This window comes from Brachyhypopomus gauderio, chromosome 3, assembly GCF_052324685.1.
Source record: "Brachyhypopomus gauderio isolate BG-103 chromosome 3, BGAUD_0.2, whole genome shotgun sequence".
NCBI classification, from domain to species: domain Eukaryota; kingdom Metazoa; phylum Chordata; class Actinopteri; order Gymnotiformes; family Hypopomidae; genus Brachyhypopomus; species Brachyhypopomus gauderio.
Window position 1 is genome coordinate 37,334,631 of NC_135213.1, and position 15,031 is coordinate 37,349,661.

The 15,031-nt window shown below is 46.7% G+C and overlaps 1 protein-coding gene across 2 annotated transcripts in view; it reads left to right on the forward strand.

Annotated features, from left to right (window-relative positions):
* Positions 1 to 15,031, forward strand: part of skic3 (SKI3 subunit of superkiller complex) — a 20,222-nt gene continuing 5,191 nt past the window's right edge. Inside the window, exons 1-34 of one of the 2 annotated variants that reach the window (XM_076998088.1) lie at positions 1 to 95; positions 2,948 to 3,040; positions 3,128 to 3,271; positions 3,577 to 3,668; positions 3,764 to 3,839; positions 4,720 to 4,863; positions 5,039 to 5,137; positions 5,234 to 5,342; positions 5,570 to 5,710; positions 5,845 to 5,946; positions 6,299 to 6,423; positions 6,501 to 6,587; positions 6,694 to 6,797; positions 6,893 to 7,019; positions 7,239 to 7,418; positions 7,524 to 7,648; positions 7,752 to 8,002; positions 8,265 to 8,367; positions 8,566 to 8,748; positions 8,843 to 8,987; positions 9,133 to 9,211; positions 9,304 to 9,365; positions 9,442 to 9,498; positions 9,632 to 9,700; positions 9,803 to 9,877; positions 9,972 to 10,113; positions 10,257 to 10,350; positions 10,702 to 10,779; positions 10,927 to 11,051; positions 11,153 to 11,276; positions 12,884 to 13,105; positions 13,297 to 13,369; positions 13,493 to 13,546; positions 13,640 to 13,751. In XM_076998088.1, the coding sequence (XP_076854203.1) occupies positions 2,951 to 3,040; positions 3,128 to 3,271; positions 3,577 to 3,668; positions 3,764 to 3,839; positions 4,720 to 4,863; positions 5,039 to 5,137; positions 5,234 to 5,342; positions 5,570 to 5,710; positions 5,845 to 5,946; positions 6,299 to 6,423; positions 6,501 to 6,587; positions 6,694 to 6,797; positions 6,893 to 7,019; positions 7,239 to 7,418; positions 7,524 to 7,648; positions 7,752 to 8,002; positions 8,265 to 8,367; positions 8,566 to 8,748; positions 8,843 to 8,987; positions 9,133 to 9,211; positions 9,304 to 9,365; positions 9,442 to 9,498; positions 9,632 to 9,700; positions 9,803 to 9,877; positions 9,972 to 10,113; positions 10,257 to 10,350; positions 10,702 to 10,779; positions 10,927 to 11,051; positions 11,153 to 11,276; positions 12,884 to 13,105; positions 13,297 to 13,369; positions 13,493 to 13,546; positions 13,640 to 13,751 (3,793 nt within the window). In that variant the 5' untranslated portion in view covers positions 1 to 95; positions 2,948 to 2,950. The remainder of the gene's footprint in view (positions 96 to 2,947; positions 3,041 to 3,127; positions 3,272 to 3,576; positions 3,669 to 3,763; positions 3,840 to 4,719; positions 4,864 to 5,038; positions 5,138 to 5,233; positions 5,343 to 5,569; positions 5,711 to 5,844; positions 5,947 to 6,298; positions 6,424 to 6,500; positions 6,588 to 6,693; positions 6,798 to 6,892; positions 7,020 to 7,238; positions 7,419 to 7,523; positions 7,649 to 7,751; positions 8,003 to 8,264; positions 8,368 to 8,565; positions 8,749 to 8,842; positions 8,988 to 9,132; positions 9,212 to 9,303; positions 9,366 to 9,441; positions 9,499 to 9,631; positions 9,701 to 9,802; positions 9,878 to 9,971; positions 10,114 to 10,256; positions 10,351 to 10,701; positions 10,780 to 10,926; positions 11,052 to 11,152; positions 11,277 to 12,883; positions 13,106 to 13,296; positions 13,370 to 13,492; positions 13,547 to 13,639; positions 13,752 to 15,031) is intronic. The other variant, XM_076998087.1, reaches the window with a different exon arrangement.

The window sequence follows — 15,031 nt, forward strand, 5'->3', positions numbered from 1 at the left end:
TATTTTGTTTTCCGTTCTTAAAGTGTCGCGGAATGATGACGAGCTTGTAGGTTGGCGCATGCGCAGTCTTCCCCTCCAGTGAAAGCTGCCGAGTGGTGAGTCGCGTCATTTATAGTTTATTTATGTGTGTAAAATGTGTCTGTTATATTGCTGAGATGTGTATTTGTGTGTATTAAGGTTATGCAAGATAATATAGCCAACCAATTGATCTATATCTATAATATGTGTATAAAGCTGACACCGTAACACACAGATGTGCCAAGTGTCCAAGTGTTCAGCTCGTTTGGAGTACACACCTGTCCACAGGTTCACCTGCACAATACTTGTGGGAGATTTTAATATCCATGTGCACGATGATCATAATTCTCTTAAAAAAGATTTCATATCTTGTTTGGACAGTTGTGGGCTACAGCAATATATTGATGTCCCCACGCATGTTAAAGGAAATACTCTAGATTTAATTTGTTGTTCAGGTGTTAGACTTGTTGACTGTTAAGCTGATTCCTTTCCTCTTTCTCATCCCATGTTGCTATCATTTGTTGTCAATATCCCACTTTCTAAATCTAACCCTCCACGTAACATAACGTATGGTAAAATCAAGGATATTAACTTGAATCATTTATCTTGTTGTATCAATAGTCTTCCTAGTATTGATCCATCTTCTACTTCAGATGAACTTCTTTCACATTACAATACATCCCTTCATAAGCTCCTAAATGACCTTGCTCCACTTAAAACCAGATCTGTTTGATTCACTCGCACTGCACCCTGGTTTACTTCAACTCTTAGACAGTTAAAAGCAAAAGGTCGCCAACTTGAAAGACTTTACAGGAAGACTGGTCTCACCGTACATAAAGAGATGTGTTTAAATCACATTTTTGATTATAAAGATTCCATTTCTACAATTAAATCCACATATTATTCCAATTTAATTAGTTCAAATGAGGGTAATTCCAAGGCCCTCTTTTCACTAGTTGCAAAGACTCACCACCAGACTCACTTCCTCCCCATTTATATTGTTCTGACTTTTGTAATAATGTATCATTCTGCTCCTCAAAAATAGTAGGCCTACATACACCAGCAACTACTTTTACCAACTGTTCCTTTGGCATTAATTTCATCACCTCCGTTTGCCTCTCTTAATCTACTTTCAGCTTTCACACTTCCCTCAGTTAATGATGTTTCTAAATTAATTCAAAAATCAAAATCTTCAACTTGTCCATTAGATCCCCTTCCAACTGTTCTTGTTAAAGCTAGTCTCTCCTCTGTGTCCCCTCTCATTACAGACATTATACATTCTTTCCTTTCCACTGGTGTCTTTCCCCTTGCTCTCAAAGCAGCTGTTGTAACCCCAATACTCAAATTCATGCTCATTTGGCTGATAATGATCTATATGAACAACTTCAATCTGGTTTCCGTCCACTTCATAGTACTGAAACGGCACTTCTTAAGATCACCAATGATCTCCTTCTTGCTGCTGATTCTGGTCTACTATCTATTACTTCTGCTTGATCTGACTGCGGCTTTTGATACGACATCCTCCTCGACAGACTCTCTATGGCATTGCACATATACCTCTTCATTGGTTCCGCTCTTATCTCTCTGGCCGCACTCAGTTTGTTCAGTTAAAATCATTTATATCTCACTCTGTTTTGGTTACCTCAGGTGTTCCTGTTATTTGTTCTTATTTGTATTATGCAGGTGAACCTGTGGACAGGTGTGTAATTCAAACGAGCTGAACACTTGGACACTTACTGGCACATCTGTGTGTTACGGTGTCAGCTTTATACATATATTATAGATATAGATCGATAGGTTGGCTATATTATCTTGCATAACCTTAATACACCTGTTAGGTGTTCCCTTGTTATTTATTATTTATGTTCTTCCCCTTGGATATATTTTTCGTAAGCATGATATTCAGTTTCACTGCTACGCGGATGACACCCAGCTGTACTTTTCAACCAAACCTAATGCTACACTCCCACCTTAATCTCTTACTGATTGTCTCCTTGAAATAAAACATTGGTTCACCCTAAATTTTCTTAAATTGAATTGCAATAAATCAGAACTTCTATTGATTGGCACTAAATTAAATTAATTGTCATAACCTCTGCATTTCGGTTGATAACTATTCCATATCTCCCTCTCCTCAGGTTAAGAGTCTGGGTGTCATCCTTGATAGCACTCTTTCTTTTGTTTCTCATGTTAATAATATCACTCAGTCAGCTTATTTCCATCTTCGAAATATAAATCATCTTCGTCCTTCTCTTAATCATCACTCTACTGCTATCTTGGTTCATAGTCTGGTTACTTCTCGTTTAGATTATTGTAATTCTCTTTTGTTTGGTCTACCTCAGAAAACCCTTCATAAATTACAATTAGTACAAAATTCAGCTGCTCGTATCATTTCACGGACCCCTACAGTGTATCACATCACTCCTGTTTTACAGCAGCTTCATTGCCTTCCCATTTCTCATCGCATTCATTATAAAATACTCCTTTTAACTTTCAAAGCTCTCCATAATCTTGCCCCCTTATATCTTTTAGACCTCCTTCATATTGCTACACCAGTTCGCACCCTTAGATCTTGTCCTTCTATCTATCTCACTATTCCACCTGTCCGTCTTGCCACTATGGGGAACAGAGCGTTTAGTTGTGCTGCTCCACGCCTTTGGAACTCACTCCCAGCTGATCTTCACAACACAGATTCATTACCACATTTTAAAATCAAACTTAAAACTCACTTGCTTAAAGTTGCCAATGACCTGTGAATTCTACTTGCACTGTTTCTTTTTTTGTATTCATTTTTATTGTGTATTTTTAATTTGTTGGTTAAATTAAATTGTGTCAGGTGACCTTGAGTGCCAAGAAAGGCGCCATTAAATAAAATGTATTATTATTATTATTATTATTATTATTATTGTTGTTGTTATTTCTCTCCTAGACAATGTCAAATAAAGAGGTGAAGGCAGCTTTAAAAAGCGCCAGAGAGGCCATCAAAAACAAGGAGTTTAAAGATGCGTTGAAACACTGTAAGGTGAGACTACAGCAGCCCTGTGGCGTCCGGCCTGCACCAACCAGGTGATCCTGTTCTGATAACACACCTTTCCCTCCTGTGTGTCAGGCTGTCCTCAAACTTGAGAAGAACAACTACAACGCCTGGGTGTTCATCGGGGTGGCGGCCAGCGAGCTGGACCAGGCCGACCAGTCCAGGGCAGCCTACAGGAAGGCCACGGACCTGGAGCCCCAACAGCTGCTTGCATGGCAGGTGGGTCTTCTGCACATGTTGGTCTGGCTGCATAAGTAGTCAGCATGTTTCATATTATAATGACTCTCTGTTATGTTATAATCACTCTAATGAGTGTTGGAAGTGTTTAAATGTCATGTTAGAAGTGTTAAGAGTGTGTAGTGTGTTTGTGTGTGTGTGTGTGTGTGTGTGTGTGTGTGTGTGTGTGTGTGTGTTTACGTGTTTACTTATCCTGCAAGATGAAGGCCCCCTGTATCCACCAGGCAACAGACACTCCAGAGCACGGAGCTATAAAATGTGAACGTTAGTGTTGATTTCTCTCCCAGGGCCTCGCAAATCTATATGAGAAGAGCAACCAAGATGACTTCAAATCTGAACTGCCCAAAATCTATCAAAAACTCATAACTTTATATGAAACGTAAGTACTTGGGAACTAAGAAGCTTTTTTTGCTCCATTGTTTTACTTTTTCAAGTCTTATGTGTGTGTTGTTTTTTACCTGTCTGTGCTTGCAGTTCAGATAAAGTCAAATGTTTTGAAGTAAGCAAGAAGTTGGTGGACATCTATCAGGCTGAAAAAAACTACTTGCAGGTATTGGAGTTGTATTCTGATTTCATGGTTTTTAGGCAGGAAGTTCTTGTACGTCTGTGTATGATTAGATAAGGTAATCCTTTATTAGTCCCAAAACAGTCAACATGATGGGGGAAATTCACAATTTGTGATGTGTGTCCGTCGCTGTGCTGTGTCCGTCGCTGTGCTGTGTCCGTCGCCGTGCTGTGTCCGTCGCCGTGCTGTGTCCGTCGCCGTGCTGTGTCCGTCGCCGTGCTGTGTCCGTCGCCGTGCTGTGTCCGTCGCCGTGCTGTGTCCGTCGCCGTGCTGTGTCCGTCGCCGTGCTGTGTCCGTCGCCGTGCTGTGTCCGTCGCTGTGCTGTGTCCGTCGCTGTGCTGTGTCCGTCGCTGTGCTGTGTCCGTCGCTGTGCTGTGTCCGTCGCTGTGCTGTGTCCGTCGGTGTGGTGTGTCCGTCGGTGTGGTGTGTCCGTCGGTGTGGTGTGTCTGTCGGTGTGGTGTGTCTGTCGGTGTGGTGTGTCTGTCGGTGTGGTGTGTCTGTCGGTGTGGTGTGTCTGTCGGTGTGGTGTGTCTGTCGGTGTGGTGTGTCCGTCGCTGTGCTGTGTCCGTCGCTGTGCTGTGTCCGTCGCTGTGCTGTGACCGTCGCTGTGCTGTGACCGTCGCTGTGCTGTGTCCGTCGCTGTGCTGTGTCCGTCGCTGTGCTGTGTCCGTCGCTGTGCTGTGTCCGTCGCTGTGCTGTGTCCGTCGCTGTGCTGTGACCGTCGCTGTGGTGTGACCGTCGCTGTGGTGTGTCCGTCGGTGTGGTGTGTCCGTCGGTGTGGTGTGTCCGTCGGTGTGGTGTGTCCGTCGGTGTGGTGTGTCCGTCGGTGTGGTGTGACCTTCGGTGTGGTGTGACCTTCTTGCAGGTGGCCAGGGTATGGCGGAGGCTCATCCAGGTGAAGGAGGCGGAGGAGGCGCTGGAGAACTTTGAGCGGCTGGAGCTCTGGAGGGAGATGACCAGGCTGCTCCAGGCCAGCGTGGAGCAGCAGGACAACGAGACGCAGCAGCACGTGAGTGGAACATCTGGACGCACGTGTGGAGCACGTGTCTGACTAACCTGCCCTGAAAGCAAAAACGTGATGATTATTGTCAGTAGATAATGTTAGCCATCCCGTACTGACGTTCTTTGCTTTGCTATGGCTTTATATTCTTATGTTCATCGAAATCTATATATCCCATTTTCAGCTCTTGTCTGCATTTGAAAAAGCTCTTGAACTAACAGAAAATGTACCCAGTGAGGACCACAGAGAGCTTACACAAGATTACATTAAATGTCTCTCTAAAGTAAGTAACGAACACCTTGTATTTTCAGGAATCCTGAGTAGTAAAAATATAGTAAAGCATATGGACTGTGTATAAATGTTATCTTCTCTGTGCCAGCTTCCTCATGAAGCGGAGAAGTTGAAGGAGATGTGTGAGACGGTGCTTCTTCTCTACCCGAAAGACCCGTATCCCCTGGAGGTTCTAGGGGAACACTACCTGGCGTTGGGTAAGACTCGTATCCCTTAGAGGTTCTAGGGGAACACTACCTGGCGTTGGGTTAGACTCGTATCCCTTAGAGGTTCTAGGGGAACACTACCTGGCTTTGGGTAAGGGAATGCAAGTGTTGGAATCGTATTCTGCTAACAGGCAAGCAGCCTGAAGCTCACCTCCGATAGCGTGGATGTTCAGCAAATGTTTGTTGCTAAAGGGAGTCTGTGGTGTGTTTGACGGTAGGTGATTGTGGCGAGGCTGCTGTCTGCTGCTACACGCGTCTCCTGGAGATGGACCCAGTCAGTTCAGTGGGCCACTTCGGCCTGGGGGTAAAGGCCCTTCAGGACAAAAAATATGAGGACGCTGTGAAAAACTTCTGTCACGGTCAGTATGAAGTTGGTGTGTGTTTAAAAACATCTTTCAGTTCAGCTGACAGAGTTATTTTGTCTGGATTTTGCTGTTTCTTGCCTGGACGTTCTAGTATCCTTGCCTGAACCTTCTGGTACCCTTGTCTGCAGGACTGGGGCGGATGTGGTCCAGTGTTCTCGGCTTGTACAACCTTGCCCTGGCTCAGCTCAAAATGCACAAATATGGTGACAGTGCCGTGTCCTCCAGTCAAGGTACAAAACAGCTCACACCACCTGCCGTGTGGACATTTCTGTGATAACTGTGTGCGAAAAAGAGAATTATTCTTCAGCAGTCTCTCAAGTAATACAAACAGTCTGCCAGCGAAAATGTGAATTATTTGTACTGTAAGTGTACAGGTGTCCCATAGGTCATGGAATTTTAAGAGGTTTATTTCATATATGGAAAGCATTTAAGGTGAATTATACAGATGTACTAAAAACGGTGGAATTTCTAGCTTGTAGATTATTGTGTGTGTGTGTGTGTGTGTGTGTGTGTGTGTGTGTGTGTGTGTGTGTGTGTGTGTGTGTGTGTGTGTGTGTGTGTGTGTGTGTGTGTGTGTTTCAGGGCTGAAGGTGTGTGCAGGCCACGCTGATGACTGGACCCAGAAGCTGCTGAGGTTGAAGCTGGAGGCTCTAGTGAAGTCTGAGACGCTACAGAGTGCAGATGAAGCCCTCCAGATGTTAGTGCAGGTAGGCCACTGCTCCAGGTTCCCCACTATGTCTCGCAGTGGCTCCAGTATTACGTGACCTAAATGTGTCTTGTTCAGATGCCAGACGCCAGCAACGATCCTGCTATGTTGGCACTGAAAGGGAGAGCGTATCTGCAGAAGGGGCAGCTTGAAGAGGCGTTTCAGGTACTGAGTATTCACATCTGTTTATTATATATTTTTATTGTTGTGTTTTGATTAAAAGTGTGTCGTAACTGCTCTGTGCTGTGGGATACATTTCTACCTCCTGAAGGTTTCCTCCGAGTTGCTGAACTCCCATCCGGACTGCGTGGAGGGCGTGTCCCTAAAGGGGCAGGCCCACCTGGCTAAGGCGGAGCTTGGGCAGGCAGAGCAGAGGTGAGTAACGTTTTATCTCTCACTCTAATAAACACGCACACAGTTTTATATGTATTTATATCTGCATGTGTGAACGTTTCTCCTGTGCTTCATAGCTTTGCGAGAGCTCTGTCCCTGAGTCCAGACAGCGGCGAGCTGTACTTTCTGCTGGGGCGTGTGTACTGGAGCATGGGGGGGGACACGCGTAGGGACAGGAGCAAAGTCCAAACTCATCTGCTGAAGGTGGGTCTGCAGGAGATGTCTCCACCTGCAGACCATGTCTCCACCTGCAGAACATGTCTCCACCTGCTCTCCTCTTCAGTCTCACTAGTTTTTATTGTGTTGTCATTATGGTCCACATCGTGTTTATCCGACGTCCTGCTCCTTTCCACGTTTGGTATTGAGGTGTAGTTTTAAGTACCAGCCGTGTCGGGTCTGCTTATCTGGTCTGCTCCTGTCCAGGCTGCCAAGCTGGACCCCTACCTGGGCCCCGTGTTCCGCTACCTGGGCCACTACTACAGGGAGGTGGTCAGCGACCCGGGCCGGGCACGGGGCTGTTATAAGAAAGCGTTCGAGCTGGACCCCACGGACGTGGAGGCGGGGGCAGCCACTGTAGATCTCAGGATGGCTCTGGGAGACATGGTGAGAGCCCCCCCCCCCCCCATCATCCTCCATTTTGGGCCTGTAGAGAACCACCAGTTTCTTTTTTATCCTTGACGTGCTGAAGATGCGTCTTCTGCTTGGTAGGAGTCTGCTTTAGCCGTCCTGCAGGCCGTGACTGAGAAAGCCACTCCGGGTTCGGCCAAGTGGGCCTGGCTGAGGAGAGGCCTGTATCACCTTAAAGTGGGCCAGCACCCACAGGCTATTGCAGAGTAAGAGACAAACCTATAACCAGCAACAGTTCCGTCTCCTTTATTAAATTATTAAACACTTTATTAGTAGTAAAATGTAACTGTGTAACTGCTCTCCCTACAGTCTGCAGGCAGCACTGCGGGCTGACCCTCAGGACTGGGTTTGTTGGGAATGCTTGGGGGAGGCCTACCTGAACCGCCACAGCTTTACGGCGGCCCTCAAAGCCTTTGGCAAGGCGCACGACCTCCAGCCCGACTCCATCTACAGCCTGTACCAGACAGCCGCCATCAAACAGGTCCTGGGCCGCTTCTCGGAGGCGGCGGGGGAGTACCGTCAGATCCTAGCGAGGGAAGAGTACGTGCCAGCACTCAAGGGTGAGGGAGCGCGCGTGTGTGGACATGTGGGCATGTGTGTGTGTGTGTGTGTGTGTGTGTGCATGTCTGTAGATGTGCACGTGGGGGTGTCTTCAGTCAGGACTTTTTAAAAGTAAATTATGGATTTTTTTTGTTGTTATGACAACAAAATGCTCTGCTTTCCCCTCTGTATTTTTGAACTATGTTGTTTTAAAATATGTAAATTTTCAGGTATAAATATTCATGAATATGAATGTATAATATTGTTGTTTGTGGTCATCAGGACTGGGTGAATGTCTTTTGGCCTTGGCTAAGAGTGCAATGGAGGACTTCCTGGATGGCAGAGCAGTAGACCTGATACAGGAAGCCATTAAGAACTTATTCAGGTGCCATTAAGAACTTATTCACGTGCCATATTTTCTGTGGCTTTAAAACTTCTGTAAGTCCATAAGAAAGGAGAACGTCTTATGTTAATGTTTTTAAAACATCTTATGAGTGGAATGTCTGTCTGTCTGTCTGTCTGTCTGTCTGTCTGTCTCTCTGTGTGTGTGTGTGTGTGTGTGTGTGTGTGTGTGTGTGTGTAGGGCGGTGCAGAAGCGTCCAGACCTGTCCTGTCTATGGAAGCTCCTCGGGGACATGTGCACCACCTGCAGTGGCGTGTCTCCAAACCGGGCCAGCGTGCTGGTGCCTGGGCCTCTCTGTGGCGCTGAACCGCACGCTCAGGACCAGATGTTGAACCAGAAACAGCTGCTGAGTTTGGGGGAGAGGTGCGTCGTCCACACACATACATCATCAGCACATACTCGCACCCTAGAAGTTCACTAGAAACGTGCGTCATGTTTAGTGACCTCTGCGTTCTAGATGCTACATCCATGCGCTGAAAGTGATGGCAGAGGCACCGGGTCTGTGGTGTGACCTGGGCCTCAACTATTACCACCAGTCCAGACTGATCCAGGACCAGCCCGTGGAACAGGACGCCCAGCTGCTGCGGGAGAAAGCCCTGCAGGTACTCTGATCTTGGGCCAGGTGTCCCACTGTGTCCTGTTTGAAACGAGATGCCAGGAAACACGGGAAAGTGAACTAAGACGTGTGTGTGTGTGTGTGTGTGTGTGTGTGTGTGTGTGTGTGTATGTGGTCTGATCTGTCCCTAGTGTGTTAAGAAGGCTGTCATGTTGGATAGTGCGAATCACACGTACTGGAATACGCTGGGAGTTGTGGCCATGGCTAAAGGTAACAGAGCTGAAATGATGAGCTTTGTTAAAGAGATTAAATGGTGCGACCTAAAGTTAAAAGGTTCATGTTCATGTCTCTGTATTTCTCAGGAATTGATAACCTTGCACTCGCACAGCACAGCTTTATCAAATCAGTTAAAGTGGAATCGAATGTAAGTGCCGTCCCAGCGTTAAGTGTTGCGTTAAGTGTCTCGGCGTTGAGCTGATGGTGTGGTCTTGTGTCTTCAGAACGTTGTGGCATGGACGAACCTTGGAGCGCTGTATCTCAAGAACGGCAGCATTGAGGTGACTTATAAATATTCACTCACACATTTACACACATTTATGCTTTGCATTATGTACACACATTTGCCTCCGAACATCCCCTCCTGGACCTTTTGCTGATGCCTTGTTTTCTGATCTTTGGCTTGGTTCCTAGCTGGCCCACGAGGCCTTCAAGATTGCACAGTCCCTGGAACCGCTTTACGTCAACTGTTGGATTGGACAGGTGAAGACGAGATCGTGCAGATCAACCCGAGACGTCTAAAACCATTTTTAGCCTTTTAGCCGCTGAGTGCTAGCTAACTCCGTCCCCTCTGCTATCTCCTAGGCTCTAATCGCTGAGACCGTGGAAAGCTACGACACCATGGACCTCTTCAGACACACCACAGAGCTAAGCACTCATGTAAACAACGTCACAACGTCACACCACCTCGTCCTCTGCAGACGTCACCGGTGTTTACTGATGAGTGTTTGCTGTGGTGTTTTCTGTGCGTTAGACTGAAGGAGTGAAGGGTTATGCCTACTGGGTGTGTTCCACTCTGTTGGACAAGAGTAACCGCGACTCCGAGCTGTACCTCTACAACATAGTCCAGATGAAAGCCGTCTCCTCCGCCCAAGTGGCTTTGAGCAAGTACACAGGTATGACCTTTAGTCCTGCAACGGCGTGGCTGAACATGGAAAGAAGAGGGTGAAACTTTTGAAAGTATTTAAGTTGGACACGAGGTCTTTTTGTGTTTGAGGGTGCCTTGTTTGTTCAAGCCTTTTGATTTGTGTATCTGCAGAAAGGATTCGGTCGGACGCAGACGCGTTTGTGATGCTGGGCTTCCTGAACGAGCACCTACAGCTGAGGAAACAGGCCACGGAGGCTTATAGGAGGTGAAGACGACTCACGCACGCACGCACGCACGCACGCGCACACACACACACACACACACACACACACACACACACACACACGCACGCAGCTGTGCCTGGCCCTTTGTTTACCAGCCCTTGTACATGTTAATATCTGATTATCTGAATGAGACCTTATATGCACGAATGAATGATTACTTGACTACCAGCTGCTGTGTATGTTAATATTCATGGGTTTTTTTCCCCTTCACGGTTCTTGTAAAGGTTTAGGTCTAATAATGTGTCTCCTTGTAATTGTATATATAAGTGTCTGATCATTTATTTGCTAGTGTTTGTATTTAAGGTTAGTTATCTCTGCCCTCTGTGTTTCAGGGCGGTGGAACTGCATCAGAACAGCCCACACACAGACGAGCTGAACTTCGCTCTAAGGGGCTTAGCACGGGCTCTGTGGTAACTCCCTGTCTGTTATTAACATTAACAGATGTTCACAGAAACATGCTTCTTTTATTCAGTTACCTCCAGAGCAGTCAGCTGATATTACCACTAACAAAACGTAGTATTTTCCCCACCAATGGTTAGTGACACTTTCTCATGTAGTGACACAGGACGGTGGGAGGAAGCAGTGCGCCATTACACCTCCACACCACTAGAGGAGCTGCAGGATCTCACAGGCCTGGCTTTAGCCTGCTTCAGAGCCGGACACCTGCAAGAGAGTGTTAATGGTAGCACTATTTTACTTTGTTTCAAATGACCTTGTTCAGTAGCATGTCTACACAATGGCAGGTTTATCGTGTGTGTGCGCGTGTTTCTCCTCGTGTCCTAGCCTATGAGAAGGCTCTTGGAGTGGCTTCCACTGAGAAGGACCAGGCCTACATCCTGACCTGTCTGGCGTTGCTCCAGCACAGACTGGGCAACGTGGACGCTGCTAAAACGCTGCTCTTCAAATGGTGAGACTGCTAGTGTACAACAAGAACCTCTGAACCTACATCAGGGTGCCACAGTAAACTCGGCCCAGTGGCACGTGGCCCGGACCAAATGCCAGTTAAATGTGTGGTGAAGGGTGTGAGTAGTGTGATGGTTTGTTAATCTACTGTTATCTAAAACTTTTCTGAATACACAAATTAAGCTTGTATCACATGCAACACACACTGCAATTCACTGTCCAAAAAAAGTATAAATGATCCCTTTGGAAAGTTAGCTTCCTAATGAACTCTTGTATCACTGCCCTGTAAGTTGGCCTGCAGTTTATTGCTCTTTTCTGCCCCCTGGTGGAACAACCGGGTTTTGAAGCTGAAGGAACCGGCCAGTGGAGGACGGACAAAAACGAATCTTAAATTCAGTTCAGTTCTAGAACACGCAGAGAGTTTTAGAACATGTAGAGAACCAGTGCAGGGTTTGGTTTGAATGTTCTTAAAAAAATGAGTCGTGGTATCGTGGGCCAGGTGTGAACCTGAGACACTAAGACCAGGGTTCAGAGATTAAAGCACGTGTGACCCTTTCAGAACCGTTAAGTGACGAGAGCCTCCGTTGGATTACCAAAGAGTTCCATTTAAAGGAGTTTGTGTCTTTGATCTTCAGAGGCAGGTACATTTAGGTGACATCTGCCCGACATCTTTCCTCAGTGCTGTAGTTTCTAAGAATGGGCCCTAAGGGTGTATTTATAAAAGGAAAATTGGTTTGACCCGAGTACCAGACACCTGGAGGGTACTGAGATAGACCCAAAGTCATCAAGACTGGCAGAAAATAGATCTGTCAAACAGGTCTGATCTGAGGAGCAGTACCTTTAATGGAGACCCAGTGCTTCAAGCGTGACGTGAGGATTCTGTGGTCTATGACGAAAGCAACTGCTGTGAGGGCTAAAACAGGAGTGGCAGAATCCCCAGAGCTTGTGATGGATCATGAAAAACTTTTAAAAGTACAGATTAAGTGCTGTGAATGGCTTTAAAATGGACTGGAGTGCTAAATAGGTCTGAAAAAAACCAAAGTCTGCGATTATAGAACTACAGAACGTTTGACAGAAACAGGAGTTTGGACGTTGGACACCATGCATAACATTTTTATTAATATCTGTAAGTCATGTTGTCTTTTCAGCTTTAACAGTTTTCTGATGTGCACCAGCTGTCCTGTAACATGTCTAACTGCTGTCCTGTAACATGTCTAACTGCTGTCCTGTAACATGTCCAGTAACTGCGTCTCCAGCTGCTTGTGTCACCCCGGCGTGGCTCAGATGTTTTGTTATGTGAAATTAAACGGTGCGTGGCACGAACACCGAGTGGAGACCCTGAAGGAATCTCACAGCATGTTTAACAGCACCATAGAGTTGAGGTCTTAACAGTGCAGCCATCAGTCACACCACTACCACAACCGTAGAGCGCACGGTGTAGCGAAATCTCCGCAGAGACGTCAAATTAAAACACGCATGTGATCATAGACTCAGGTATCGCTTTGCTTTGTAGTGCTGTATGTCTCAGTTCAGTCAACAAAATGACTTGAAAACAGTCTAGATTCCTTTGATGAGCCTGTGTGTGTGTGTGTGTGTCCCCCCTTCACACAGCTCTTTGCTGAAGGAGCCAGTTCCCGAGAGTCTGCAGTGCTTGTGCGCTCTGGGCCTGGTCCACGGAGACGTGACCCTGCCCAGCGCCGCCCTGTCTGAGCTTCTGAAGCTGAAGGATCGTGGTGGTTCTGTTGAGGACCGCTGTCTGCTCACCTGCGCCCTGCTGGCCATGCAGGGGAACTACAGCGCCGTGCAGCGGGAGGCCTCCAGGGCCGTGTTCAGGTACGCCACGACCCACGTAGCCCCTTCCGGCTGATCTCAGATCAGTTTTAAGGGTCTGTCTCAGTCCCAGATTGCTTCATAGAGCAACGTTCATATCGGAGAGAAAGAATTTGTATCGGAATAGCAGACATGTTTACTTACCACACCTACTGCATAAATGAGAGGTTATGCCCGATCTGTTCTGGTAACAGGAACCCTGGGAACCCGTCCCTCTGGGCCCTGCTCTCCAGACTTGTGCCACAATACTGTCCCAGCAAAGCTGACGTAGGTGTTTCAGAGGCCATTCTAACCAAAGCCTGAACGCCCCCAGGACTAGGCTGGTAATGTGTGTGTGTGTGTGTGTGTGTGTGTGTGTGTGTGTGTGTGTTCATCACCTCTCCTCTCCAGGGAGGATCTCTGGTGGGCAGTGTGGCCTGTCATGCCAGCATGACTCTGGGGAAGGTGCGTTCACACTCCACACCCTATTCAGTGCAGAGGAGAGAGGAGACTTTAGGCCTGACTGTTTCATGGTGCATTTACACACTGTGCCCCTAGAGGGCGCTGCTGTACAGCGGGGTGAATCAGTTGGCCTCGGGCAGACACTCGGGAGAAGACCGGAGGAACAACGCGTTGAAGACCATCCAGAGAGCAGTGCTGCTCTGTCCAGGTGAGATCTGCTTGGATTACTGGTTAATCCTGCGCCTAGAACTTGTCACTTATGTTGTGATAACTGGGAAAAGAATGGAATGAATAATAATAATAGTGAGTATTGTTGGGTGAGTTACTCAGCAAAACAATCTATAAATTACTGATTCATTTATTAATAGTTTACTTCTCTCAGACAAATGGGATTATTTACAGACAAGCGGGATAATTTTTTTTCCTGGAAGTGGTCCGTCACAGTAAGCATCATATTAAAAGGCGTGTCCGTGTACACAACGGCTGTGAGACATGTTGTCTGACATGCAGTGAAATTCCAAAGAACAAGAATATCTCCATCAGACGGTTTCCTAGTGATGTCCACGTGCTGGGACGTAACACACTGTGTGAGGAAGTCACGGTACCGATCCGTAACACACGGTACTGTGCCTATTCCAGGAACGTGAGGGCACGGGGTCAGCATTTACAGGCACAGACTGACGAGGATTTAAATCTATTATGAGTAATTAATATTATCCAGAAGCAGATGGGCTTAGAAATTCAAGCAACAATGTTTTAATTAAGTCTCTAACTGTAATGTGATTGTGAGAATTCAAACTGTAATGCACTTAATCTGAACAGAACTTCACTTACAGTACTGCATGTGTGTGTGCGTGCGTGTGTGTGTGTGTGGGGCTTCGGCCCACGTGAAGCGTGGGAGACTCCATGTCTTTATCCCACTGCTGACCTGTTTTCAGACCCTCTGCTGAAGACACATTTACGTGCGATATTTACGTTCTCCTTACATTACTGCCAGGATTTATGGCCCTGGTTTCAGTCCATTCAATTTGCTTTGAGGAGCGTGTGCCGTTAGGACTGATCGATACTCTGATACTCTGCCCTGGACGCTCTGAAGGCTGGATGGGTTAGAGAGACCTGCATCACTACTGCAGCAGCCATGAAGCCCTGAATGTAGTGTGCTTTAGCAAACGGGCTTCAGCCTCCGTGTAATGAATCTGTACGTCGGTTTAGTGACTGTTTGTGTGTTTATACAGGCCATGGCACAGTGGTTTTCAGCAGTTGGTAAAACCTGATCTGGTTGGCCATCAAGAAAATCAATATGTAATCTGTCTCCTCTTTTGTGGCCAGAGTTTTGGACAGTGTTGGTGTAGAGCGTTCCTGTAGTGATTGTAAATAAGAGGAGGAAAAAACTAATTTATCTCTCTCTCTCTCTCTCTCTCTCTCTCCCCTTCCCCATCTCTCCCTCCCCCTCTAACTCAATATCTCTCTCTCTCTCTCTCTCTCTCT